Source organism: Alosa pseudoharengus, unplaced genomic scaffold, assembly GCF_046254945.1.
Source record: "Alosa pseudoharengus isolate Yale_2024_CS ecotype anadromous, Long Island Sound unplaced genomic scaffold, YU_APseudo_1.1 YU_APseudo_1.1_scf_4, whole genome shotgun sequence".
In the NCBI taxonomy this organism is placed as follows: Eukaryota; Metazoa; Chordata; class Actinopteri; order Clupeiformes; family Clupeidae; genus Alosa; species Alosa pseudoharengus.
The window spans coordinates 21,535,013-21,561,479 of NW_027468774.1; the positions used below are offsets into that span (position 1 = coordinate 21,535,013).

The 26,467-nt window shown below is 46.8% G+C and overlaps 1 protein-coding gene across 1 annotated transcript in view; it reads right to left on the reverse strand.

The window, feature by feature from the left end:
- Positions 1-1,385: 1,385 nt before the first annotated feature.
- Positions 1,386-26,467, reverse strand: part of smurf2 (SMAD specific E3 ubiquitin protein ligase 2) — a 46,808-nt gene continuing 21,726 nt past the window's right edge. Inside the window, exons 2-20 of the mRNA XM_076265287.1 lie at positions 22,924-22,962; positions 21,947-22,055; positions 19,010-19,143; positions 17,850-17,915; positions 16,964-17,048; positions 16,072-16,155; positions 15,096-15,298; positions 13,858-13,942; positions 13,313-13,471; positions 12,985-13,029; positions 9,803-10,004; positions 8,811-8,914; positions 8,125-8,239; positions 7,626-7,804; positions 7,329-7,466; positions 6,892-7,012; positions 6,333-6,534; positions 5,773-5,848; positions 1,386-4,198 (exon numbers count right to left, since the gene is read on the reverse strand). Coding sequence (XP_076121402.1) covers positions 4,099-4,198; positions 5,773-5,848; positions 6,333-6,534; positions 6,892-7,012; positions 7,329-7,466; positions 7,626-7,804; positions 8,125-8,239; positions 8,811-8,914; positions 9,803-10,004; positions 12,985-13,029; positions 13,313-13,471; positions 13,858-13,942; positions 15,096-15,298; positions 16,072-16,155; positions 16,964-17,048; positions 17,850-17,915; positions 19,010-19,143; positions 21,947-22,055; positions 22,924-22,962 — 2,246 coding nt within the window. The 3' untranslated portion in view covers positions 1,386-4,098. The remainder of the gene's footprint in view (positions 4,199-5,772; positions 5,849-6,332; positions 6,535-6,891; positions 7,013-7,328; positions 7,467-7,625; positions 7,805-8,124; positions 8,240-8,810; positions 8,915-9,802; positions 10,005-12,984; positions 13,030-13,312; positions 13,472-13,857; positions 13,943-15,095; positions 15,299-16,071; positions 16,156-16,963; positions 17,049-17,849; positions 17,916-19,009; positions 19,144-21,946; positions 22,056-22,923; positions 22,963-26,467) is intronic.

A 26,467-nucleotide genomic window follows, 5' to 3' on the forward strand; every position in this document is an offset into this window, starting at 1 on the left:
TTCCAGGCTGGAGAAAACCAGTGCGCCTGTTATTTATTCTGCTGCTGTTGGCTGGTTGCTAGAAGTAACTACTTCTACTCTTTGTCTTTATGCAGACAGGACTCGATCCCCATTGACATGAACTACGACGAACTTGCTTGCTTTTTTGCCTTCATTTGATGGGTGGTGGCTGGCTGCAGGCCTACCTGGCCAAAAAAAGCTCCAGGTTAGGGAGAGAACCATTGAGTAGAAACACTCAAATAAACCAAAATGAAACACACATCAGCATCAGCAATGATCTGATGTAGCCTATGCTATACTTTGACACAATCTGTGTGTGTTTAGTTAGAATGTTCCATGCAGGACTTTGGGCATCACACAGCTTCCAGTGCGAGTTTGTAGGCATGTGAGGTCAACTTCCAAAGGATGTTAAAACTTCTGCCTTGAACTCCCTATTTGTGAAGAACTAACCTCTTCTAAGAGTTTCCACCAGTAGGTGGATACCTACATAATCAATCATAGGCAATATTGTTGTTAAAATGTATTTCTTACACTACCTTATGTTTCTTAGGATGAGGTTTTGCTCCTAAGGAACAAAGACCAATGCCTATTTAAATTATAATGGTGTGGGGTGTGTGTGAAGCTAGGGAGTGAACCTTTGAGTTTTACCAGAGCAGGGGCATCCCTCTCTACCAAGGGTACCTCTTCTCCTTCTAACAACCCAACATAGGGCCTACATAACATGCACTTACCATACATCTCCTTTATCACTTAAACACTTAAAACGTCTGCACTCTTATTACATCCTTTGGTAATAGATTGATGTAATATAAATGGCTAGCCTATCTAAGGTCTCCTCTGTGCAGTAGCTTGAATGCTATTCTTCATTTTTTTTGCAAGACACTTTGGATAAAAGAGGTTGCTAAATGAATAAATGGTGTATGCAAATGTACAGGTTATGGTAAACTGATTGGAGATGGGGTGTTAATCTCAGGCCATCACTGGAGAAGGGTGGTATGAATATGAATGACTGGGGGAGGTGTGTGCTGGAGACACAAAGACTGTTGGAGAAGTGCACCTGTTTGAAACCAAAACCCAACACCAAAGTAGTTGTTTCATGAGAACATACATTAAATGCTGCTAAATTATGGAGTGAGTTTTCTGATGCGCTTCAGGGAATAGTCTGATTGGAAAGTGCAACCAGCAAACCACACAAATCACCATTTTCAAAACCTCTTAAGAATGACTAAATTGTGGCTCATAAGAAACCTCATGCTATGAGGCATTTCATACATAAGATATTAGTAACATATAACAGATACCAACAACACCAAACGCAATGTAAACGTATGGACATCACAACATAAATAATCGACTTTTCTCTAGCAAATCACACAAGAAACAGCTAAAAGGTGCCTTACACCCAAGACAAAGGCAAGTTTAATTAAAACTAAATACACACAAAAATAAAATACTCTTACAAAAATGATAGTGTGTTACGTACAACAAATTGCACCAGTCAACTATATGAGATTAAGCATCCTGCAAGTGTATCATGCTAGTTTATGATTTGTTAAGAATAGTGCCACTGAAGAGGCAGCTGTATTATGTATGATGAAAAAAGAAAATATTACTGAAAAATAAAAATAGATCTGTTTCTGTGCACTGGACATACATGAAAATTAATATTAAAAAATGATGAAGTCTACATACCATTTGTTAACAAGAAGTCGCATATTATTTACAGCCAAGTCTGAATGTGTGCAAAATGTTTTTTTTTTGTATATCTCTATTTAAGTTAAAGATAAATTACAGATTCTGTGATCCACATATGAACAAAATCTCCTATAACTGTACAGAGCACCATCTCAGAACACTTCCACATTTATAAATCCAGAGGTTTCGAAACAGTTTCAACTTGAATACACTCGTCTAAAAAAAGGGCAAGAAGATGCATAATTTTTGAGTGTATACAAACCTTTAGAAGAATCTGTGATAATAAACAAATTGTTATAGACAGGCAACAATTCCACAACATTCAACCATGTATGTATACGAGCTTTTGAGAGAAAATAAATACAATAGTCTTACTTTATTCTAATGGAGATAGGAGCTGTTGTCTGTCCCATTTATAATACAGATTTAAGAGCTTCAGTGATGTCTGCATCGATTTTTATATGCTTCAAAAATTCACAGAAAAACTAAATGTTTTATGTGAAACATGGCAGGAAAAATGGCAACCTGCAATTAATGGCAGTCTGGAATTTCTGGCCTCTTTTCAAGGATTGGAACAAATACACTTGTGAGGTTACCACTCATGTCTGTTTCCGACTTGAAATGCTGCTTATTGAAGACCACAACAGTCTGTTGGCAGTGATTGGAAAACCCTGTTCTTTCCAAACACACAACAGTACACTCTCAATTGAGTTCCATGTCAAGCTCAATGACAACACTTCAGTGGCTTTTACAAAGGCAGCCTCTGTGCCAAGTATATAGGACGAATGCCCTGTTGGTGAAGGGTCTGCACTGTCTGTGTAATTAGGCTACACTGCTCGAGTTACAGCAGGAACACAGTCAGGTGGCACATGCCACATACATACTGTGTGTATGCAGGAGGCCTTCATTGAACAGATACACAACAGTGGCCATTTCCAGACATAAAACATCAAGATACTGAGTGATATGAGCTGCAGAACTTCAGGCAAAGAGCATCAGGACTAAGGATCTCCACTGAAATGCCGCACAGGGATTACACCACCAGATAGCCTTCAGCCAGTCCCACACAAAACCATCACAAACATCTCTCTGCACATGTATGTATACAACATCTCTACAGGTTGATGTCCCCTTCAAAGGCCATTCCAAACACACTATGGCACTGTAGAAAATGACTGCCAAATACTGTAGTTATTGACTCGTTATTCATTATTTTCAACATTCTGCTTTTTTTCTTCTATTCCGTTTCTTAACTTAACCCAACAATTTTTGGAGGGGTTCCATGCTTGCACAAAACTTAAAAATATGTTTCCAAAGATTAACTATATGTATTGAGTGTATTCCTTGAAATTGTTATATAAGCATTTAAAAAGGGTTTTTTCTTCTTTTTTTCTTTTAACAAAACAACAACACAAGGTTTTGGGGGTATAATGGTAATAATTTATACATCTATAATTATTCCTTTACCCCCTTCCCAACCCATTGTATAAAAATAACTATGTATAGTCATTCATTCACTCTCTCACCCATACATTCATTTTTTTAAAGGAGCTTATATCTCATCATACATGTTGACAAACGTGTCTCTGGGGGTGGTGGGGTATGGGTCAGGTACTTCACAGAGGACAGAGAAAGAGAGCGGGGAGAATGGACAGAAGGAAATATTGAGAGAAAGAGAGAGAGCGCAGGAGTATGATGTGGGAAGAAGAATCCAGCTTAGGTGACAGCCAGGTGAACTCCATCCACTGGCCACTCATCTTTGCCTCCAGGCCTCAAAAAGTGTTCCAAGGCCTAATATCAGGGCCCAAGTTCAGCTGTCATTACCACCAGCGAGGGGGTGTGTAGGGTGGCTGTGCAGGCTAGCCAACAGGTCCAAAGTGTCCTGGGTGTGGCTTTGCTTCTGGGCATGTGTGGGGGGTGGAAGAGTCTGTGGGAGCAGTAGTGCTGTGGGGTTTTAGCTTATGCAACACTGCGTGAGCAGCAAAGGAGCTCGGGGGCTCTTGTTTGGTGGGTCCGTTTTAAACATGCTACATGAAAAGCCGTCCACATATTTGAAACGGTAGAAAAAAACAAATGTACTTCAAAACAAAACAAGAAAAACACAGGAAGAGTTTTGAGAGCGTCCTTATCAAGAGAGAGAAGAGTTACTAGCAGCTAGAAACTGTTTTTTGAATAAAAGATAAAAAGGATGCCGAATCCCCAGGGAGGACTGTGTGTTCCGTGTTCTGCCAGGTTCCATGATGTTCTCATTGGACGCAGCCTTTTCGCCTGCTTCTGGGACCTGTGGTGGTTCGTCTGGAGTGTGGATGCCCCATTGACGGGGTGTGGCGGGACTGCATGTCCCAAAGCCCCATCGCTCTGGATTACACGTGACCGGCGAATGTTCACTGGTCGCTCAGCAAATCACTCCACAGCAAAGCCACAGGTCTCCTCAATGGCAGTGAGAAGCTTGTCGTACAGCTTGTCATAGTTTTCGTATGGAGGGATGTCAATCCGGTTGAAGCTACAATGACAGAATACAAATCTCTTAGCCTATAGCATGACATCAGACAGCAGCAATACTTTGTTCCCGCTGTGCACCTGACTAACCTGCACATGACTAATGCCAAACTACATGCAGACACATTAAAGAAATGTAGCATTATGAACAGGGACTGAAAACAGAATGATTTTCATTTTGGTTCGTTCTGAGCAAAAACATAATTTTTTCGTTCCCGTTCCAGTGTTCCAAGGCCTCTCCTCTGAATGGTAACTGGTTAGAAAATTATAGAAGGCACCCGTAACAGTTTTTTGACCTTAACATAACATTTCCAAAATCATTTTGATGGCACATAACCTCATGATGAATGGCACTTCTGCCATTGTCTGAGCGGCCCACTTGAATTTCCCCTCGGGGATCAATAAAATATCTATCTATCTATCTTTGTAGGCGATTACCGAGCTAGCAATTTTCTAGTTTCGGGTAGGAAACTGCCTATTTTACTTCCTCTGACACTGATAATCAACTGCATATAAAAGGGTAGGTAGAGTCATTCAAATATTTGGAAGTCCTTGGAGAAGACATACTGTCCGTAGAAACCAATAGAAATGTAAAATGAGTAAACTTGAGTCTACTGTCCATTAGAAATGGACTGATATCTCTCAGGAATGCTACCACAGCTGATGTCTGACTACCCATAACCTTAGCACTGGATTTTAACAATGAAAAGTGTGCTTTTATCAGTGCAAAAGACACTTTTTGTGAATTGTGCCAAGATCGTGTCAGTTTGACAGTGATATTTTGTGTTGAATTTGGGGAAACCAATTGTTGTTTCAGTTGTGTTGAGCTATTGAAATGGTCCTGGTTTGTTTGTTTTCTCAAAAACAAATTGAAAAGTGTGTGCATTTTGCTTAAAAACCAAAGTTTCTAAAGGGGTAACAATACTTTTGTCAGTGGCTGTAGATCTTCAAAAATGTCTGATCGCCTAACTTCAGGCACAGAAAATTAGATTAGATTCAACTTTATTGTCATTGTGCAGAGTACAAGTACAAAGACAACAAAATGCAGTTTGCGTCTAACCAGAAGTGCAAAAAAGCAGAAAAGTGCAATGTGATATACAAAGTAAAAATGTCCTTGCTTCAAGCCATGTAGTAATATGCGTGGTGCTATCAACTGCATGACACTAGACCTAGATATTTTCCTAGTCTCTCTGGTAGCCTATGTTATTTCACACAATGTTTCAGTAATTTAGGCTGCTTACATGGAAAAGGCAGTTATATAGTGTTGGATATGAAAATCTATAATATGCCTAGCCTATTATACACTGGTGAGACACTGGGAGACACTGGTTCATAAAATCTGGCTAAATTCATCCTATAAGGGGTCTGGGGAACACTGTGTGGGCAGGTGACTTTCCAAGCCTAAGGACTTTTGAATAATATTCAAAGAAAGGTTATTGACCGGTTATCTAAAATTGAAAATAGCGTTTTCATCCAAAAATGTTTTTAGTTTCCGTTCTTTGAACTATTTTTAATCCCTGAATATGAAACCCTGGACTGTTAGCTTGTCATTTAAAATACAACAGATCAGTAACTCACCAGGTGTGAGCTTTGGGCAGGTTATTTGTGCTGGCATCAATCTGATGAATAGTAAACAGTCTTGGCCCAGCAGCCCCTATAAACGAGAGAATTCATAATTAGATACACACAGAAGTACATGTACACCAACACAAAGATTGTTACTGCCCTAGGAGGGGTATCAATAACTTGTATTGAATTGATAACATTTGAAATTGCCACCACTACTGGAATGTGACTGTGTGTACTTTTTTGACTAAGATGTATATGAGCACTTTTAAGTCTCATACAACCAGACACAAGTGACACTTAGCACACATAACATTGAATATGCAATCATTTGTAAGTGACTAAGTCAACTGTTCTGAAGTGAGGCCTCGATTTAAACAAAAATGACCAACAAAATGACCAGGGCCCAGGACTCTGCCAAACGACATTAATCTCTTTTTATGCAACTTTATCATGGACAATCAGGTTACACACTATGTGGAATGTCAAGGCCCAAGGCTGGCGTTAGTTACCTTGGACCGTCAGGTTACACACTATGTGGAATGTCAAGGCCCAAGGCTGGCGTTAGTTACCTTGGAGGGCCTTGAAACCCTGCAGGGGGACTCTAGAGGAGCCGGTGACGAACTGCAGAAGCCGTGCGCGCCGCTCCTCGTCATAGGACTCCACGGCCCGCCAAAACCACTTCACACTGTTGCTGTCTGGCGTGCAGTGCTTCAGACGGGTGTTCGACTTCCAGTCGTTAATGTCTATCTTACCCAGACCACACACAATGAGCTGGATGCAGGCAAGACAGGAAAGAGAAGAAAAGACATGAAGAGAGATGCAGACAGAGACAAGAACATGTTTAGGTTACTGAGGTTAACGTTATCTTGGTAATACCTTTGAACCTTTCAGAACAAAAGCTTAGCTTCACTCTGCCACAGCATAAAATACCTTATTTACACTATCTACATTTTCACTATCTACTATTTGTAGACTCAATTAACAGAAGCTTGCTACCAATTAGTAGACTCAATTAACAGAAGCTTGCTACCAATTAGTAGACTCAATTAACAGAAGCTTGCTACCAATTAGGTTTATGTCAAGTGGAGACGCAGGAGCTCAGAGAGTGTGTGTGTGTATGTGTCTCACCTCCAACTCTTTCTCATCAAAGGCTTTGAGCAGGTGCTGGGGGATGACCTCATTGAAGCCCTTCTGAAGCGCCAGGAACTGAGCCTCAATGCCTCGCAAGAAACGCCAGTTCACATACAGCCTGGAAGAGTGAGAGAGCACTGTGACCACAACGCATCACGGTGGCAGCCTTCTGCTGCAGTGGACATGCATGAGATCCATCAAGAGCCATCTTTGTATCGAGCTCTACTGCTCAGAGTGACAAAAACTTCACTCACACTTGATGAAAACACAAGTAGACTACCTATATTTGTCAAAAGGGAAGACAGATTTTGAATCGGTGCATTAATACTTCTTGGGGGACATGTAAGACATGGGGGGCAGATTAGTGTGACTTGAACGGAATGGTCACCCAGAGGGTGAGAGGACGGGACGGAGGTGGGAGGTGCTCTGCTCACCTGACGTATTCCTTCTTGTTATCCTGGTTGACGGGAATGTTCTTGCCGTTAGGCTTGAGCTCATGCTGAATGATCTCGCCGTATGCGTTGTGCTCAACGCAAAAGGTGTGGTCCAGCACCCCTGTGATATCATTGTCCCTATAAAGTCACACACACACACATATTTTAGAGCTTCCCTTACTTCATTGTAGCAGCTGAAAGTGTGCACTTAGCAGCTGAAAGTGTGCATTTCATGGTGTGTGTGTGTGTGTGTGTGAGAATGTATTTGTATGTCTTCTTTAGGTTGAGAAAACTTACAGGATCCAGACCAGACTGTTGTGCAGGTCGGGGTCCACGGACTCCATGTCGTCCAGGGTGATGGGCTTGCCCAGCAGCTGCTTGTAGAAAGGCAGCGTGAAGCCGCCGTCGATGTAGTGGCCGTGGAACACCGCCATGCCCATGATCCGCCCCACAAAGTGGAAGTAGGACAGGTGCTCCTGAGGGGTGGAGATGGGAGGGTGGGGGTACACAGACACACAGGCTATGTCAGGGACAGTCTGTCATCTGCAGCCTCTAGTGATTTTAAGGCTGGGTTAAGTGCTCTGACGTGGGTTTCACTAGACTGACATATGAGTCAAGCTGACCTCAAGGACGTGTGTATCTACGGGCTATCTATTTTTGAGGGTGTGTGTGTGCGTGTTTGTGTGTGTGTGTGTGTGAGTGAGATGGAGACTCACAGGTTGAATGAAGGGGATATGTAGTGTGGGTACAGTGTAGTGTGTTCTGGAGCACTCGTGTGTGACTGCGTGAGACTCACAGGGTTGACCGCTGAGTCCGGGTTGATCTGCAGGGTGTAGATGTCGTCCCGTGAGTACTGGAACAGGCCGTAGTATGGATTCAGCATCTCATGGGATAGCAGATACAGCCACTCCCTACATCACAAAAACAGAATTAAAAACAAACTAAAACTGACCAGCGGACAAAGGAAGATCAAATTATACATTCACACTCAATTACATAAATTGCAATATAACTATTCAAATAAATTCAGTAAGGGACTACAGAAATCCACTCTGTGACCTTGTGAATCTATCGAACAGCCTGAATCACTTTCAGTGCTAACTGTGCTAACTGGTGTCTTTTGTCGTTGGAGAGGCATGCTGGAAAAGCTGTTCTTACATTTTTGTGCGGTGGTCAGTCCCAAACCAGATAACTACTGGTGTTTAGTACATAGCCCAAGTGGAGAGTGGGGAAAACAGGTGAGCTTATCTGACCTTCACATGAAAATATACCTGGCTATATATATATATATATATATATATATATATGCATGTCTTACTCTGGTACATTTATATGGCTTATCTAACGTCTAATCTAATGTTAATCAATGTTCACAATCCCTTAAAAAATAAATAAACAACAAACAACACATTGCTGCATTTAGATTCTTTAACCAATGACTAGTGCAGAATGTGATTCTGTGTTCAGTGTGAGGGCTCTAACCTGGCTACTCCCCCGTAGTCCAGTCCTTCTTCTCCACGGAACTTGACCATCAGTCTCTTCCACAAGTCCTTGGGTCTCATCTTCATCACCTGGCGGTAGGACTCCTGGAAAAGGCATATCACAGAGATCTCAGAGGGCACTCTTTATCACTACAAGTCTCAACACAGGCCCTTTGAAACCTCAAACCCCCCTTCACATGCCTCTGATTGAAGCTGATAGATGTACACAGACAAACTCGCAATCTCTCCTGTCTTCCCCCTATGCAGTTTATCAGTAACAACAACACAAAGGGGTATTTGCAGAACTCTCCCCAGCTGTGTCACTGACCTTCAAAAGTCAGAAACTTTATAACAGGATCCTTGCTTTTACATACAACTACCTGCAAAACACAGACAGCCAGAGACTGCTGATGAGCCTGAAAGCTGTACTTCCTCAGCTTGACCAGCAGAGGGCCCCTAGCAGGACGTGCACTCTCTTGACCACACTATGAGCACAGATGCTGGACTGCAGAGCTGGTGTCGCTCTGCTCTCCATCTCTCTCTGTCTGACTATTGTACACATCAGTCTCAGGTGAATCAGGAGAACAAGAAGCCAAAGGTGATATTTTGAATACCATGAGTGGCTCAGCTACTGGGGGATGATCAGATGCCGCCACATTCTTATCAGCATAACTCTTAAGCCAGGTAGATCTGCTAATCAGTTAAATCACCTGTGCTAAGTGCATAGGCAGAACCAATAAATGGCAGGACTTTTACTTTCTGAAGCCGGACTTTTACATCTCTGGGGATGATGACATATTTTTGAATGAATATAAGCATTTTGAATATTTACAAAAGAACCTATAGACCAGTCAAGCCACTATGAGACCTGTGCACAACCCATCTATCTCTAGCAAGCAAGTCCATCTCTCACTCTGTTCTTGTATTGTGTGTGTGTGTGTGCGAGGTGCTTCCATGTTGTTCCATGCATGTAGAGGAGGCCCTACGTCTCACCTCGAAGATCTCCTCACGCGACACTTCGATGCGGCAGTGTCCGGCCTGGGGCTGCTGCTGGGACAGCTCCTGCCTCAGCACCTTCAGCTTCTGCACCAGGTCCCGCTTGTAGCGCGGCACCGTCAGGCACTCCGGGTCCTCGGGCAGCTGCCCTGCGCACACCAGCACCTGCTGGGTCTGCTCCTTCAGCTGGGGAGGACGACTGTGGAGGGACGGCAGAAAGGTTTTAGAAGGCGAATTAAGAACAATGGCAATCTGCTAGTCTACACGAATTGTTAGTCTGAGTTGTGCTGTAGGTTAGAATCAAATGAAGCCAGGGGCCACACGGCTCCTTTTGGGAACTGTGCTAGAAGGAGAGAAGTGTGGGTAGGAAACTCTTTAAGCGTAAATATGCACCCGACGCATACGAGGCGCCAGAGATTTAAAAGTCTGGCTTCAAAAAGTAAAAGTCCTGCCACATTTTTGTTCCAACCATTCACTTAATCAGCCGATTTTTATCAGCACAACTCTTAAGCCAGATAGATCCGCTAATCAGTGAAATCACCTGTGTTAAGTGCACAGGCAGAACCAATACATGGCAGGACTTCTACTTTCTGAAGCCGGACTTTTACGTCTCTGCGAGGCACTGCAGCCACGGTCAGCTTCCTCTAGAGGAAATGCGCCAGTGGCAAAGCACAAGCCCAGAAGCGCCGACAGATGGAGACGTAAACAAACATGGGCGGATGTCTGGAGGAGCTGCAGCTCAAAGAGACCTGACGTGCACTCACACACGCCCACCTTTGCTGCTAATGGAAGTCGCCACCTCACTACAAATCAATGTTTCAACGTCATGGTGTGCATCTACACTCATGTGGCCAATCTCAAATTAATACAGCAGATAAGATAACGCTATCATGATTAACACAGTGGTTTGGGTCATGCGGCATACAATTTTAAGAGAAGCCAAATTGTTTGCCAGTCTTAGAGCAAGGGAATTCTAGTACAAATAAAAAATGCAAGTAATTGACTGCCCGTTTCAGCTGCTTTTGAATGATGCTGTGTAACTGAGGGTAATTCAGTCTATCCACATGTCTGTCCTCTGTACTTATTACAGAAATTCAAATGTAGTGGCCCATGGCAGAGCCCTTCTTAGAATGGTATTTCCAAGGTCTCTGGGCTGGCTTTTTGTATGTCTTTGTCCATGTGTGTGTGTGTGTGTGTGTGTGTGTGTGTGTGTGTGACCCAGTTGTGCTGAAGCCGCAAAGGGAATTGGAGAGGGTTCAGCCAGTGCAGTGCAACCCCCCCAACCCCGATCTCAACCCCCACCTCCCCTGCCTGGCTGGCATTCCTGAGGTGAGGAGGGGTGTCTGGAAGGGGGGACCCCACCCAGCTGATCCCCCACACCGCCAGCGCTGCTAACGCCACACTAACATCCTGCCCAACCCACCCGCCCTACTGCCAGCCTCTTCAGCCCTGGCCGCACTCCCTCCGTCTTCCCAGAGTTCCTGCTGACTAGACTCCCAGAGGGCGAGGGGCAAGGCGGGGTGGGGCAGCGGCCAGCAGGAAAGGAGCAGCCCTGCCAGACAGCACCCAAACATTGGCGAGCGAGAGCAACACTCCAGACAAATTAGGAGTGCGGTTATGCCTCTCTCTCTGTGTGTGTGTGTGTGTGTGTGTGTGTGTGTGTGTGTGTGCACAAATGCTTTTGTCCTCTTTTTATACACCAACAGGAACATGTGCATGCAACAACTGTTCAGAGCACAGCTCATGTGCCACCTCTCCACAGAAGTTGCACTACTGGGAGGCACTCAAACTATACACAATCTATATATGATCAGCTCCAGTGACAGGCCTGGTCAGTGAGGATGCTTGTGCAGAGGCAAGAGCCTGACCTGGCGGCTTCATATTTTATGAAGATATAAAACAGGCTGCATAACTGTGATGACTGTGACATGTATATGACACATTCTTGCAGCATGACAGTGTCAGGGTGTGAATTGCTCAACTCGCTCTCTGGACTTGATAAAAGGCAGATGTTTTGGGGAAAAGCCAGCTGGTATCTTTTCCCATTTTCGTTTCTGTCTTCTCATATCATTGGCTGGAATGCGCACTAACTCATAACTTTTTTAGAGCCAACTCAGATTCCACTAAAGGGCTCTGGGAATGGTCACTGTTGCGTGGAGGACGCAAGAGGAGAATCTCACAGTCTGGGGTCACATGAGACCTCTGTGGACCCCTATTCAGGCAGTGGACTTTCTCCATCTGTTTCCTGTGTCGCAGTTCATCGCCTGACCCAGAAGGGCCTGTGTCCCTTACAAACGTCCAAACGGCAATCAGTGGATGCTGGCTGATCACAGCATCTCTCCCTGTGGACAGAGGACAGCATTTCCCAGAGGACAACCTCCTCCCCCTCCCTCCATCCCTCTTGACCAGACATCACCACACATTCATCCCCGAAACCTCCACTTAAGACCTGACTTGTGTCTTGGGTTGGACACGCTGGCTGGAAATCTATTATAAACAGCCTTGTATTTGCCTAATTACAGGCCCCACTCATCTGGTGATCATTACTCCTTTGCTATGGCGAGGTGTGGGACTGTGCGCTGTGGGGAGCTCCGCTCCACACGAAACACAAACTCCACTTTGACTGCGACCACGAACCACAGGCCAGCTGACTGAGCTGGCCCTGGCCCTGCCCCGAACTCCCTTGTCCTGGAACAACATGTGAGCGTCTACGCCGCGGCTCGCAGATGGCCGGTGCGGGCAGTTTCTGTGCACGAGACACATTCCAGCGTGGCAAGCATACTGGGAATGCCAGCCCTCGTTTCGCTGAGATTCCTCTCCAAATTGCCGAGAGGAGCCTGGGAGGCAAAGTCAGGGGGAGGAAAGAAATACAGAGAGAGAAAAAAAAAAAATCACTGTTCTCTGATACGACACAGAACAGAGATCTGGCAGAGAAACCTGAGCTGTCCACCGATGCATTCCTGTCCTGTCTCCAACCTCACACATGAGAGGAAGCGCAGAAGAGAAAAGTGTGAGGAAGGCAGACAGACAGAGAGGGGGGACAAGGAGAGATTAACCCAGACAAGCTGAGACAAACAGATACAGAGCAGAGGGTGAGAAAGAGAGAGAGAGGAGAGAGAGAGAGCAAGAGAGAGAGAGGGGGGGGGTGGACTAAGGAGTGTGTCAAAAGCAGAGCTCACCTGTTCGGACCATCAGGCGTGGCACGGGAACCATTAGCACTTGGGCTGCTCCAGACAGAAAAGAAAATAAACAGTGTTAATTCACACGAATACTCCCGATTCAGCCGCTCTTTTTTCTACTGCAGAGAGATCATGTAACATATTGCTCTGCCATGCGTCTCCCTGAGATAGTGTCTGAAGGAGACATACTTGGCAACCATGCATATCTAAAAAAAAAAATTTCCCCCATGATTTTTCAGTTTCTCCCCCCGAAGTGCATGCTCGGGCTTGCGAGATCGGAAATGCCTGGGTCGTGTTGCTGTGTGGGGAAAAGGAGAGGGGGACTCACTTGAGCACTAGGTGGAGGTTGGCGGAGAGTCGCGGGTCTGTGAACTGCGTGGTGCGGTTGTTGTGGTCCACAAAGTAGACCCGTCCGGTGGCCGTGTTCCGAATCTCCCAGCCTGGTGGGAGAGGCCCCAGCTCCTCACAGTTCACATTACTCAGGTCCCTGATGGAAAGAGAGGACAGACAGATAGACCGAAGTGAGACGTGTCCTCGGGTGGACACTGATAGAAGAGTGGGACATGTCATCAGGAGGACACTGATAGAAGAGTGGGACATGTCCTCCGGAGGACACTGATAGAAGAGTGGGACATTGTATAATCTTTTGTATTTTTATATATCGTTACCTACAATGAACCCAGCAGTGTACAAATAGACATACAGATAACAATAGAAATTACTCAAAGTGGTAAGAGTAAAAGAAGTCTCCTGCACACATACAGATACATACTCTTACTTTACTGGTGCATTTACATGGGCACATAAAGTGGTAGTACCGTATTTCTCTGCCCCCTTCACTACACACACACACACATATTCCGGAGCATTTACCTGGGCACCCGCGGGTCATGCCAGGTGCTGACGCCGGTCTGCGTGTGCAGGAAGTAGACCTGACCCTGCTGAGTAGTGCGCTGCTCTGTGGGGCGAGACAGAGACAGAGAGGAGTTAACGACGCGCACAACACAACACAGCTGAGTGCTCACGTCTAGCAATGCAATTAGACAGTTCAAAACCATTTAAAAGGAACAGAAGGCAGAGAAAGAGCAAGGCAGGACGACTACGCTGTCATTTAAACCAAGCTAACACCCTTCTCTAATGTGTTCAATGCTTCCGAGCACAAAAGAAGATTTCACACGCAGTTGGGATCATCCTGTCTGCTACCCTTAGAGGCCCCTAAAAGAGCTCTTCACCTGGTTTAGAGTCTATTCTAATCCCACACTCAAAAACATGCAAAGTGTCATCAATTATTCAGTGGTGCCTGGTGAGTTTGTGTGAGCAGTGTATGTCAAAAGGGAACGTGTCAACTGAACCCGCTGAATCATCAGAGAACATTCCCATGGTGATGAGATTCCAAAAAGCACAAGAGAGGTTCTCGCACCAATTTAGTCCATCCAAATGTGGGCAAGAACCGGCCCCAAAGCTATTTAATTGCCATGAAATGGCACATCTGAATAGGTCTGTCTGGCATTTCAAAAGTCCTTTGGTAGAAGTCAAACGCAGGGTTGTAAATATAACTTCTATGTGTTTCTCACAGAGGCTGACTTTGAAACTCTTGAGTGTCCTGTACACTGTGTGTGTGAGCATGGTGTGAGTGTGCAGGCGTGTGTGTGAGCATGGTGTGAGTGTGCAGGCGTGTGTGTGAGCATGGTGTGTGTGAGCATGGTGTGTGTGTGAGCATGGTGTGAGTGTTCAGGCGTGTGTGTGAGCATGGTGTGTGTGTGTGCAGGCGTGTGTGTGAGCATGGTGTGTGTGTGAGCATGGTGTGTGTGTGAGCATGGTGTGTGTGTGAGCATGGTGTGTGTGTGTGCAGGCGTGTGTGTGAGCATGGTGTGAGTGTGCAGGCGTGTGTGTGAGCATGGTGTGTGTGAGCATGGTGTGTGTGTGAGCATGGTGAGTGTGCAGGCGTGTGTGTGAGCAGGGTGTGTGTGAGCATGGTGTGTGTGTGAGCATGGTGTGAGTGTGCAGGCGTGTGTGTGAGCATGGTGTGAGTGTGCAGGTGTGTGTGTGAGCATGGTGTGAGTGTGCAGGCGTGTGTGTGAGCATGGTGTGTGTGTGCAGGCGGTACCCACCGTAGCCCTCGGGCAGGTCGGGTGGCGTGTGCAGGTGCGTCCGGCTCATGTAGTTGCGGTGCCTCTGGGAGCGGACGCGGCGCTCCTGCACCCGCAGGTTCCCACCCTGCACCCCTGCCGCGCCGTTGGGTGTCATGATGGGAGTGTTCTCATCCACCAGGCAGCTGAGTGGCCGCCCGGGGCTGGAGTACTCCGACGCCGGCCTATCAGAGGAGAGAGAAGCGCATGAGTGACACCTGAAAAAGGTGACAGGGAGTGAGGTAGCAGAGCAGAAAGACAACAGACCCTCTACTACGTTGGATGGAGAAAGACTAAATGTTTGGTGAGGAGGGGCAGCACGGATGCTGCAAACCCCGACGGCGCGTTTCCTGCTCCTGCTGCTGTTGCTGTGGTACCCGGCTGACGTCAAAATGTCAATGGCACCAATCGTTAAAAACACACCGCTGTTTCCGTCTTCCCACCTCCCACTGACGTTAAACCACCAAGCGGGCAGCCACTGCTCTGGAGCTGACCGTGTCCGCTTCAACGGCCGAGGGGTCCGCAAGATCAATGGATTCTTTGTAAGTGCCGTATAAGGCCGGCCGGGGCCTTTGTATATTCATATATTAGCATTGCGGTGGCTTCACTGCACATCTCCAGACCAAACAGTGGAAGGCAGCTGAGCCTGGACGAGCGTCCCACATAAACAAACACATTCAGAGGCCTTTTTAAGAGAGCCCTCTGCTCGCGCCTCAGATCTGTCAGTCTTCTGAGAAACAGGCAGAGCTTTGTCTATCCTGCGCAGGGGCTAGCTGAGGCTTCAGTCAGAAGGAGCACAAAGAGAGAGGCTAAAGAGGAGAGAGGAGAAGGATGGTGTGTGTGTGTGTGTGTGTGTGTGTGGGTGTGTGTGTGTATGTGTGTGGGTATGTGTGTTTGTGCTGTCGCTGTCATGCCAAGGGGTGGCAGGACTGAATTGTGGGTAATGTAGTACACTCACCTGGTGGGCCTCTCCCACTGTGTGCTACGTGTGATATGGTTAAGGTACTGGATTCGACCGGATGCGGTCCTTCTCTCTTCCCATCTGCAGACAGTGACAAAGCCAAATGAGGCACACAGAAAGAAAGAAAGAAAGAAAGAAACACACACACACACACACACACACACACACACACACACACACACACACACACACACACACACACACACACACACACACACCACACACCACACACACAGACACACACGTTAATAGGCTCATCAGCGCTCCCCAAAAAAGTCTCCTTGTCCTGGATCTGTGTGTGTTTGGGGCCCCGAGGCTGCAGACGAAAGGGAACAGCTTGATCCGTGACGCGCGTCCTCGCTGCTCTAATGGGACAGCCTCCATCTGGCCTCGCTGCATCCTCTGCCTCCCCAAGCTACACTCGCACTTGCTCACTAAGGACTATGGGCCCTGTACCAAATGGACCACTCTTCCCCTGTGCTGTGCCGGGGCGAATGTGACTGGGAGTTAGGATGAAGAGTGAGCGCAGCGCTGGCTGACGCCAGGAGGTCATGGGTTCAACTCCCCACTGGAGGCAGAGTTCCTAAAACACGGTCTGTCTTCAATTTGCTCTTCAGTCATTTCAGTCCTAGGCTAATGGGCCGATGAGAAACTACAGTCTCGTCTGCATGACATTGCTGTCTAGAGAGGAGCTGTCCCTGCTTCTGATGGAGTCCAGTGACCGAGCAGATGAAGGGCTATCTTATCTGTGGTCGGGGCAGCTGTAGTCTTTAGTCTTTTTGGGTGGTCTAGTGGTTTGGGCCTGCTCTGATAGGGAAGAAGGAAAGTGATACCACAGAGCGCACACACACACACACACACACACACACACACACACACACAAACTTACCCATCAGGAAGGTCGTTGTCGAACAAGCGGCTGCAGTCGACCACGGGGCCTCCCGAGCCTATCCGGTCTCTGGACTGCAGGCTCACTGTGGAGATGAAACACAGACAGGGACATCACTTAAGACACTGACCTCTGGCACCAGAGCAATCGTACAGGATGGTCTAATGGTAATGGCTTCTACAGGGGCTTCTACAGGGGCCTGTGATCTGTTCTGCTGCACAAGATTAAATAGGTGACGTACAGGATGACTCGCAATGTTAGTGGTGGGTTCAGGACTCTGAGGTGGAACAACTGGTGTCAGACAACAGGCTGTGTTGTATTCTCTTAAGGCAGACACACACTGCTGGGGAGCATAGAGCAGCCTGTGGAGCCTGACTGTGGGGATGTTCTGCTCATAAAAAATGGCCTTGCAGGAGTGAGTGTTGTGGTTTTGGGGATGAGACTTCAGAAGGGCAGCTGCCACTGAGCCTGTGAGCCTGGCCTCACACGCTAAGGGATGTGCGTGAGAGCATAAAGGTGTGTGTGCATGTATGTGTGTGTGTGTGTGTGTGTGTGTGTGTGTGTGTGTGTGTGTGTGAAGAAAAGAAAATATTCTGCACCAATCACATCTACAGTGGGCTCATCTTTCACTGCCTTCCTGCACGCAATGCTCCACTGGCCCTCCTCCTTCTATTTAGCGTCACAAGGCCAAGGTCATCTGACTGGACTGCTACTAGTGACTGACTTACTAGTGACTTGTTAGAACAAACTGACTTGGTGCTGTATTGAGATGGATCCATTGGTTAGCTGAGTGATGATGAAAAGAACATTCCTGTCATCTCTGGAAGTGCTGTGAGTGTGTTGGGAAAGTGGGTTCATCTCGTTGTGAGACTCCTCTCATACTCACTGACTATTTGCCCCCTGACCGTGTCACTGTCATTGGGACTCAGCTTGTTGAGGTCCAGTCTCTGGTCTGGAGAGAAATGATGGAGATGGACAGGGAGGAGAGAAGGAGAAAGAGAGAGAGAGAGAGAGAGAGAGAGAGAGAGAGAGAGAGAGAGAGACCAGGTCAACTTTTGAGTGGAGGTGAACATCAGCGAGTTCCTCTGTTCAGGCAAGGCCTTTTCCAAAAATACCCAGAATGCCGCAGTTCAGCCAGAGGGGGTCAAAAATTCAAGCAAACCCCCTCTCCAAACACAAAGCCAGCACTATTCCGCGCAGACTGCGTATGCTGTGGACTGTCTGGAAAGTTCTTTTGTGTCCGAGCCACAGGAAAAGGAGATGAGAGAGAAAAAAGGGTTATGAAGAGTGCACTGTCTGCTGAACATGCACACATACGTACACACACACACACACACACACACACACACACACGCCTGCAAGCACATACACATACAAACAAATCAGGCAGACAACCACTACAAATGAAACATTGAAAAGTATTCCACCAAGCAATCCACAAACAGACAGACATGTAGACAGTCATGCTAACTCTGGAGTCCCATTAAAATTCCTCTTGATTTCTCTGGAGAGGAAACAAAGAACAAACAAACAAAACAAAACACACACACACAAACAAACAACTACGTCGGCTTTTGCCACATGCAGAAATAGTGAAGAGGGGTCAGCCCGTCCGTCTGACTGTGGCGCTTGGACTGATGCTACAATGACTCAAGCCTGGATGACCGTCAGCTCCCGGAGGGGGTGTGAGGGCTGACGGGGCTGACCTGACAGAGAGTGACGAGCAGAGGCCGAGCGTGACATCCAGCTGAGCAGGGATGGCGAGACCGAGACGCGCACACACACACACACACACACACACACACACACACACACACACACACACACACACACACACACAAAGCCCCTCACTGACCCTCACCCTCAACAGCATAAACACACCTGCGAGTGGGGTACAGAGCAGAGCAGTGGGCTACAGAGGGGAAAGTTTAGCATCTGCTATACTCCCACAATGCACATTCACATTTAACTTCACACACAAACAGACAGACTCACTCTCACACACACACACACACACACACACACTAAGAACCAAGGGTGCCTTACAGCCAGTGTCTTTGAGGCGGTTGATGGAGTTGGACAGCAGACGTACACAGCCCAGAAACCCAGCGCCTTGCTTCTTATGGATTTTCTTGTGGTTCCAGACACTGATGGTGATGGAGTCCGACTTCCCGATGTATCTGGGCAAGATGAAGAACAGAGCGGCAGATACAAAGACAAAGAGATGGAAAGAGAAATAGTAGAGAAAGAGAGAGAGAGAGAGTGAGAGAGAAAGCGAGAGAGTGTGAGTGAGAGAGAAAGAGAGAGAGTGTGAGTGAGAGAGAAAGCGAGAGAGTGTGTGAGAAAGAGAGGGGGGGGGGGGGGAGAGAGAGAAGTCATCCAGTGGATTTACATGTACATGGTGCAATTAATCTTGTGACTCATTTTCAGACCACATCAAAAAGACCTCGGGTCTAGTCTGCATTGGTCATTACAATGCAGCCCCTGTAAGGAGGCACCAACAAAGAGACACACACACACATAGTCTGTGAATGTGAACCTTTCTGGCCTTGAATGTTTGAGCTGTGATTCTGTGGATCATTAATCACTGTGCTCTTAGCTCAAGGGTGTGTGTGTGTGTGTGTGTGTGTGCCTGCAGCTAGTATAATCAGCGGTATCATCTGCCTGCTGGGGGACTTTCTAACAAAGGCTTTATCATGAAGGTTTTTAAAAACACAGACTCTAAACTGGAAGCCAAGGTACCGCATGTGCAGAAAGACAGTTCATATTAACTTACTTAAAAAAAGAAAGCTCAGGATGGGGATTGTTCCATTCAAAACTCCTGACCAAAAAAAAAGCTTCATCTGACATATTTGGCGACGGCCAAAATCAGAGCTCCCAGACAATGGGGCTGCCTTGCCTAACAAGACCTCCCTCTGAGAGCCCAATGCTGGGGTGAGGTGCTCAGGTTAATGGGGGGTGGTGCCACACAAGTCCTGCGGACTGAATGGTCTCCCACAGAGCCCTGCTTGGCATGGGCGAGGGCACGAGCTGGAGCCTGGCTTCCTTTAGATGGGCCGAGCAGCTGCACCCAAAGGCACACACAAACCCCCACCTGCTCCCGAGGCGGGCATGACTGCCCAGCCGGAATGAAACGGGCACTCATGCCAGAGAGAGAGGGGGGTGGTAAACAGGGGTAAGACAAATCTTCCTTTATTCAACCAATTCGAAATGAAAAGTGCTGTGCAAACATTGATAAGTGTGAGAGATGCCCCCCCCCCCCCATATTTATTCAGAAATGTTTTCCCCTCGTATTTATTCATTTGTTCGACTTTTGACATCACACTTTCTTGAATCTAAATGCACTTTCCCACCCTTTCTATCAATACTTCAGGCCATGAATGATGGCCCCTCCGCATAGTTGAAGGCTCTAGCGTGTCAATCCAGACCGGAAATCTCCATTTACTTTACATGCCACTGGGAATATCTTCGCAGAGTGTGTGTGTGTGTGTGTGTGTGTGTGTGTGTGTGTGTGTGTGTGTGTGTGTGTGTGTGTGTGTGTGTGTGTGTGCGCGCGCGTGCACGAGTGTGTATAGTATTGCCAAGTGTGAGTGTGAGAGCTGTGATCTCGTCACTGTTCCTGGGTGGCAGGAGAGGCGGCAGCCTTGGGGACTGCCATCTGTCAGTCGCGGCATGCCAACCATTTCCTGCAACTGAAGGAGGGAGCAAAGGTCACCCTGCAAAGAACGAGTCACCAGGCCATGACTGACACCCGTGGAGCACACACACGCACACACACACACACACACACACACACACACACACACACACACACACACACACGCACACACACACGCACACACACAAACACATGCACGCACACACATGCACACACACTGTACAGTATAGTGGCCATGAGAGCTCAAAGCAATGCTATTCAGGAAAACATGAAAATACAAGCAAAAGTATTAAAGTAACTATTAACATATTGCCACGTCACAATCCAGACACGTTCAGCACTTTTAAGCGTGTTCTGGAAACACGTCCTTAGTAATGTGTAATGTCTTGTGTAACTGGAGTTTAGCTGAATTGTGCTTGCATTTTATTAGATTGCTTTTTAAGCAGTGTGTTGAAGTGTCAGAACCACTGTAGTTCAGCAATATGAAGCATACTCTGCACTACACACTCAACTCTCCGCTGACTGAGGGAGGCCTCCTGCACCTACCTGTTCCTAGCTACTTTTTAGGCTCCATTGAGATACCTATACAGTTGCCCATGTCTACCCATCAATCAATCAATCTTTTTCCCTCTAAAGCTTCCTATAGGCATTGTCTCCTTGCCTGGGTTGGCTAGTCTAGTACCAGCACTCATATTGCTACCAGAACCTACAGGATGGTAAACACTTCCAACGTGCTAAAGACTGACCCCAAGGCAGCGGCTGTGAGCACGTAGGCCATGTGACCCAGCCGGTCAGCAGCTCATTAAACAGCCATGTTTGAGACAGAGGGGAAGGTAGTCCAGGCAACCAAACAGCAAACAGGACAAGAGCTTTCTTTCTGGGTGAGGGTCAGTGTGTGTGCATGTGTGCTCACGTGTAGAGCCAGAATGCGAGTGTGTACATGCCTTTGCTGCACATGAAATACGAGGAAAGACTGCACATGCCGAAAACTGCAGCTTCTATATACAAAGTATTTCTGTGAAAGAGTGACAGACAAGTAGACGCTTCAACACTGAAGTGGCATCCCCAAGGAGCTCACCATCGGCTGAGCTTTTCTTTCATACAAATTACGCCCCCATCTTCCTTACCTATTCAATCATGAAGAAAGTATCTGCATTTTGACTTGGTGTATATTTGGTATATTTGACTGAGCTTTGAATAATGTATTTCAGCGAGCTTCCCTAACGCATGGGATTTGACCTGACCACCGGGCTGGTGTCTGGCTCGGAGCCCCCTGCTGTGTTAACAGCTTGGCCACAGACGGAGAGCAGCGAGTGAGGACTCACAGGTCATAGTGCTGATTCCACTTGGGGTCGAGCGTGTTCCTGACAGTGTCTGTCGAGTGGCACTGTCCCGAGCCATCCACCACCACCTTGGCAAAAGGATCTGGGAGTCCTGCAGTCCGCAGAGAGAGAGAGAGTACCAGTGTAAAAACAGAATACATGAACACTTGGAGACCTAGATATATCTTTCATCAACACTAATGACCAACACTATACTATGTAGACAATTCCGTTTTTTGGTAAGATCGCAAATCACTTTTCTTGTTGTAGGGAGGGGAAATAAGAGGTATGTAACAACAGAGAAATGGAGAGTGGAGAGAATATAACATGCATATCAAGAACAGAAACATAAAACACACTGCTACAAAGAGAGAGAGAGAGAGAGAGAGAGAGAGAGAGAGAGAGAGAGAGAGAGAGAGAGAGAGAGAGAGAGAGAGAGAGAGAGAGAGAGAGAGAGAGAGAGAGAGAGAGAGAGAGAGAGAGAGAGAGAGAGAGAGAGAGAGAGAGAGAGAGAGAGAGAGATAGATAGATAGATAGATAGATAGATAGATAGATAGATAGATAGATAGATAGATAGATAGATAGATAGATAGATAGATAGATAGATAGATAGATAGACAGACAGACAGACAGACAGACAGACAGACAGACAGACAGACAGACAGACAGACAGACAGACAGACAGACAGACAGACAGATAGATAGATAGATAGATAGATGAAAATACATTGAGAAACACAAAGAACTGACAGCAGGCAGCAGCCAAACATCTAGACAGACACAGTAGGAAAAGAAAGAAAGGAAGAAAAGAACGCGGGTCTGGCAGGCAGTGGCATTTGTTTTAATCGACTCCAACTGACCCACATTTCTCCCCTCTGGTGGGGGACTCTTATCTCTCTGGGCACACTTCAAAGCCGAGAGCAGAGGATCTGTGGCAGCCTACCGAAATAGAGCTGAGCTGTGCTGGGTTAGATACTTACGGAAGAAGTCTTTCTTGGCCAGGTTCTTCGCACAGAGCACTGTAGACAGAGAGGGAGGAGGAAGAGATCAGTGATGATTGCTGGAGGTCTTGGTGTCTCACTTTACACAGTAAGATTCTACAAAAAGATCCACGATCTTGGATCATACCAGTGATGTTTACCAAGGCTTTTTAACAGAACACACGTGCATTAGGAGGTTTACACTACCAAAGTCCTGAGGCTCTTGTAACCCGTCTGATTAGAAAGAAAAAGAAACATGGACTGACATGCCTAACTCAGGAGTGCTGAAGTTGTGTACGTGTGACGTGAGCATGCACATGTTACTGTCTAGCAACACTTGTATTTAATGGACATCAGGCTTATGACTACTTGAAAATACTCCAGCGCATCGTGGTCTACTCTTGGGTGATCACCCCTGAAGTCTAAGGACTCTACAATTCAATTCTAGCACTCTTCAGTGAAGAGTGTGGCACTCAGTGAGAGAGAGACAGAGGGAGGGCTGGACAGATATAGAGATCTTTAAACCAGACTTGTTGTGTCTTTTTACAAGCAGCATAGGTTGTGTTTAATTTAGAAGGAAACTGCAGTACAGTGTGTAAGTGTGTGTCTGCTTGTGAGGAGAGGTGGCAAACGGGAGAAACAGTTGTGTGTGTGAAATGAGGTGAGATTCAGACTTTACTTTGTTAACACAAACAGACAGGAGACGAACCGGTGTGTGTGTGTGTGTGTGTGTGTGTGTGTGTGTGTGTGTGTGTGTGGGTCTGCAGGAGAGAGATGGGGATGAAGGAAAGTGAGAGTGAGGTGAGAACGGGGGGGGGGTGTAGAGTGGGAGGCAGAGGACAGGAATGAGAATGAGATCAAACGAGGAAGGGGAAAAAGGCCAACAGCTCGTTGTGAACTCACTGTCCACTCCTTGTCAACCCTGATGCAAGCGCTGCTGCTAAGCCTGGGCCTCAGTAGTAATGTCTGTTTGAGCAGAGAGAGGAGTGTCTGAACTGACACACTGGCAGCGAGGGAAGGAGGAGGAGTGCTGGATCACTGCACTGCAGTTATGATGTGCTGGACTGTGTGAGTGTGTGTGCAGACATTAAAAAACATATCTGTAATCAATAACAAATTGCCACTTCCAGTTAGCTATCCATCACAGCACATTAAATGTTACAGGACATGGCATATTACAGAATGGTGAGTGCAAAACAAAAAAGAAATCATAATGTTCTATGGTTTCAACTTCAATTTGCTTCAATCCCCAGCTAATGAAAAACATAATAAACGATGCATCATTGTCTTAAATTCCACAATATTCCACAGCTTTATAGAGGTGCCCAGTTCTGTGACTATTTTTCATCATGTGCTGCTTTGATCTGATTTTTTGACTAATGCGTCGATCAAATAAATAGTTTTCAAGGTAATTGGGCCTGTATATGTGTCTGTGCTTAAATCTGTGCATGCGTGTGATGAGTTTGGGGGGGGGCACCAACAAGGAGCACCCAAGAGCAACAGGGGCAAGGAAAAACTCCCTTACCAAGGAAGAAACCTTGGGCAGATCCACGGCTCAAGGGGCTAACCCAACTGCCAGGGGTCTTGGTGCGTGTGTTGGGGGATGACAAGGGAGATGGGATAGTGTGCTGTGTATGTGGGGAGAGGGCAGTGTGCAATATGTGTGTTGGAGAAGCTTCCTCATGAGACAATGTGCTGTGTATTGGGGGGGGGGGGGTGCAGTGTGCTGTAAGTATGTTGGGGATGTGTGTTGGAGAAGCTTCCTGATGAAATAATGTGCTGTGTATGTAGGGGAGAGGGGGGGGGGCAGTGTACTGCAAGTATGGTGAAGGGACTTACTATTGCAAGCAGAGTACTGTATGTATGATGTATGTGAGTGATGACAGTGAAGATGTGTGTGTGGGCGGGAGGGGAGTGGAGCAGTGACTGTGTGTGTGTGTGTGCAGTGTGTGTGTAGGTAGGTGGGGGCAGTGTGCTGTAAGTATGTAGAGGATGTGTGTTGGAGAAGATCCTGAAGACAATGTGCTGTGTATGTAGGCAGGGGGGGGGGGCAGTGTGCAGCAAGTATGTAGAGGAGGCTTACTGTAGCAAGCAGTGTGCTGTATGTATGTGTGGTGATGACAGTGATGATGTAAGTGTGTGTGTTTTTTGTGTGTGTGTGTTGGGGATGGGGGTGGGGGGGCAGAAAGGCTAAGCAATCAAGGACATGGGTAGATAGATGGAGGAGAAATCAAAAATAATAAATAAAAAGTTCTATGGAGATTGTTGAAGAAAGTCAGATGTGTGTGTGTGTGTGTGTGTGTTTTGATGTGTGATGAAATAAGAAAATAAATAAAAGGTCTGTAGCATAGGGAGAGGGATGTAAAAGTGCTAAAAGTCATGTAGGTGTGTGTGTGTGTGTGGGGGGGGGGGGGTCATGAGTGCTGAGGAGTGAATGAGTGCAAAGTCAGTATAGTGTGATCTCAAATCTGTATGGGGGATGGGGTGGCGGGGAAGGGAGTGAGAACATGCTCGCTCTGCAGACAGGGAAGAATTTCTTTCTGCAAACATCCCTGGGAATGTGTTACGTTCCAGTGAAACCCACCTCATTACTCAAACATCTGGTATGCATCTCTCCTCTCTCTTTGCCTAGCGTTCTCTCAGCATGCCAGTCACGATACTCACACACTCACACACACACACACACACACACACACCACAGGCCTCTGAGAGGGGAGTACACCTCACTCTGTGCAGCTGGGGGCTCTTTCATTCATTATTTACAGGCAGCTAGAGAGAGAGAGGCAGTGAGAAGGAGATAGGGTAGAAACAGGTGACCCGCTCTGGTGGAGTTTTGGTGTGGTGCCCTTTATAACAAAGCAAAGCTGATGACAGTCAATGGTGAATGGCATGAGATGAATTGAGGGAGCTAGTAAATCAAAAAGAAATCTGTACAGACTCCGTTTAAAGTGACCCATGTCATCAAAGTAAAAAGGACCAGCCACACACAAGAGTTCCAGAGAGAACCTGGCATGCTGTGATCTCCCAAAATGCTGTGATCTCCCAAAATGTGGAGTCTCCTCCGCCAGCTGTGATACTCCTCAACTCTGCAGAGGACTAAACTGGCCCAGCCTGGCCTGCTGCAGGGGCTTGAGAGAGAGCGCACTACTGAGAGAGAGCACTACACATCCGCTGGCTAGAGCCCCACAGTTACATAGCATCACGGCAGGACAGCCGTCCACAAAGAGCTCTCAGCATGCACAGCCTACTGGGGTTGGGGGGTGTTAAAGGGCAGCCACCAGTGTGCACCACCCACAACCAGCACGCACTCTAATGAGAGAAGGGAGGGTGGGTGGGATCCTGGATAGGTCACCACAGTAGGCCTCAGTAAGTCCTCGTGCAGAGCCCACTCCTGCCAGAAGACTGAGTGTGAAGGACAGGAGGAATAGGAGTAGGGTTGCAGAGCAGTGATGGTAAACACCATGGACAGTGTAGTAAGTTCAGTCAAAAAGTGAGGTCACTGGAAGGAAGAAAAAATGGATGAGTTTTAACCAAATATGGTCAA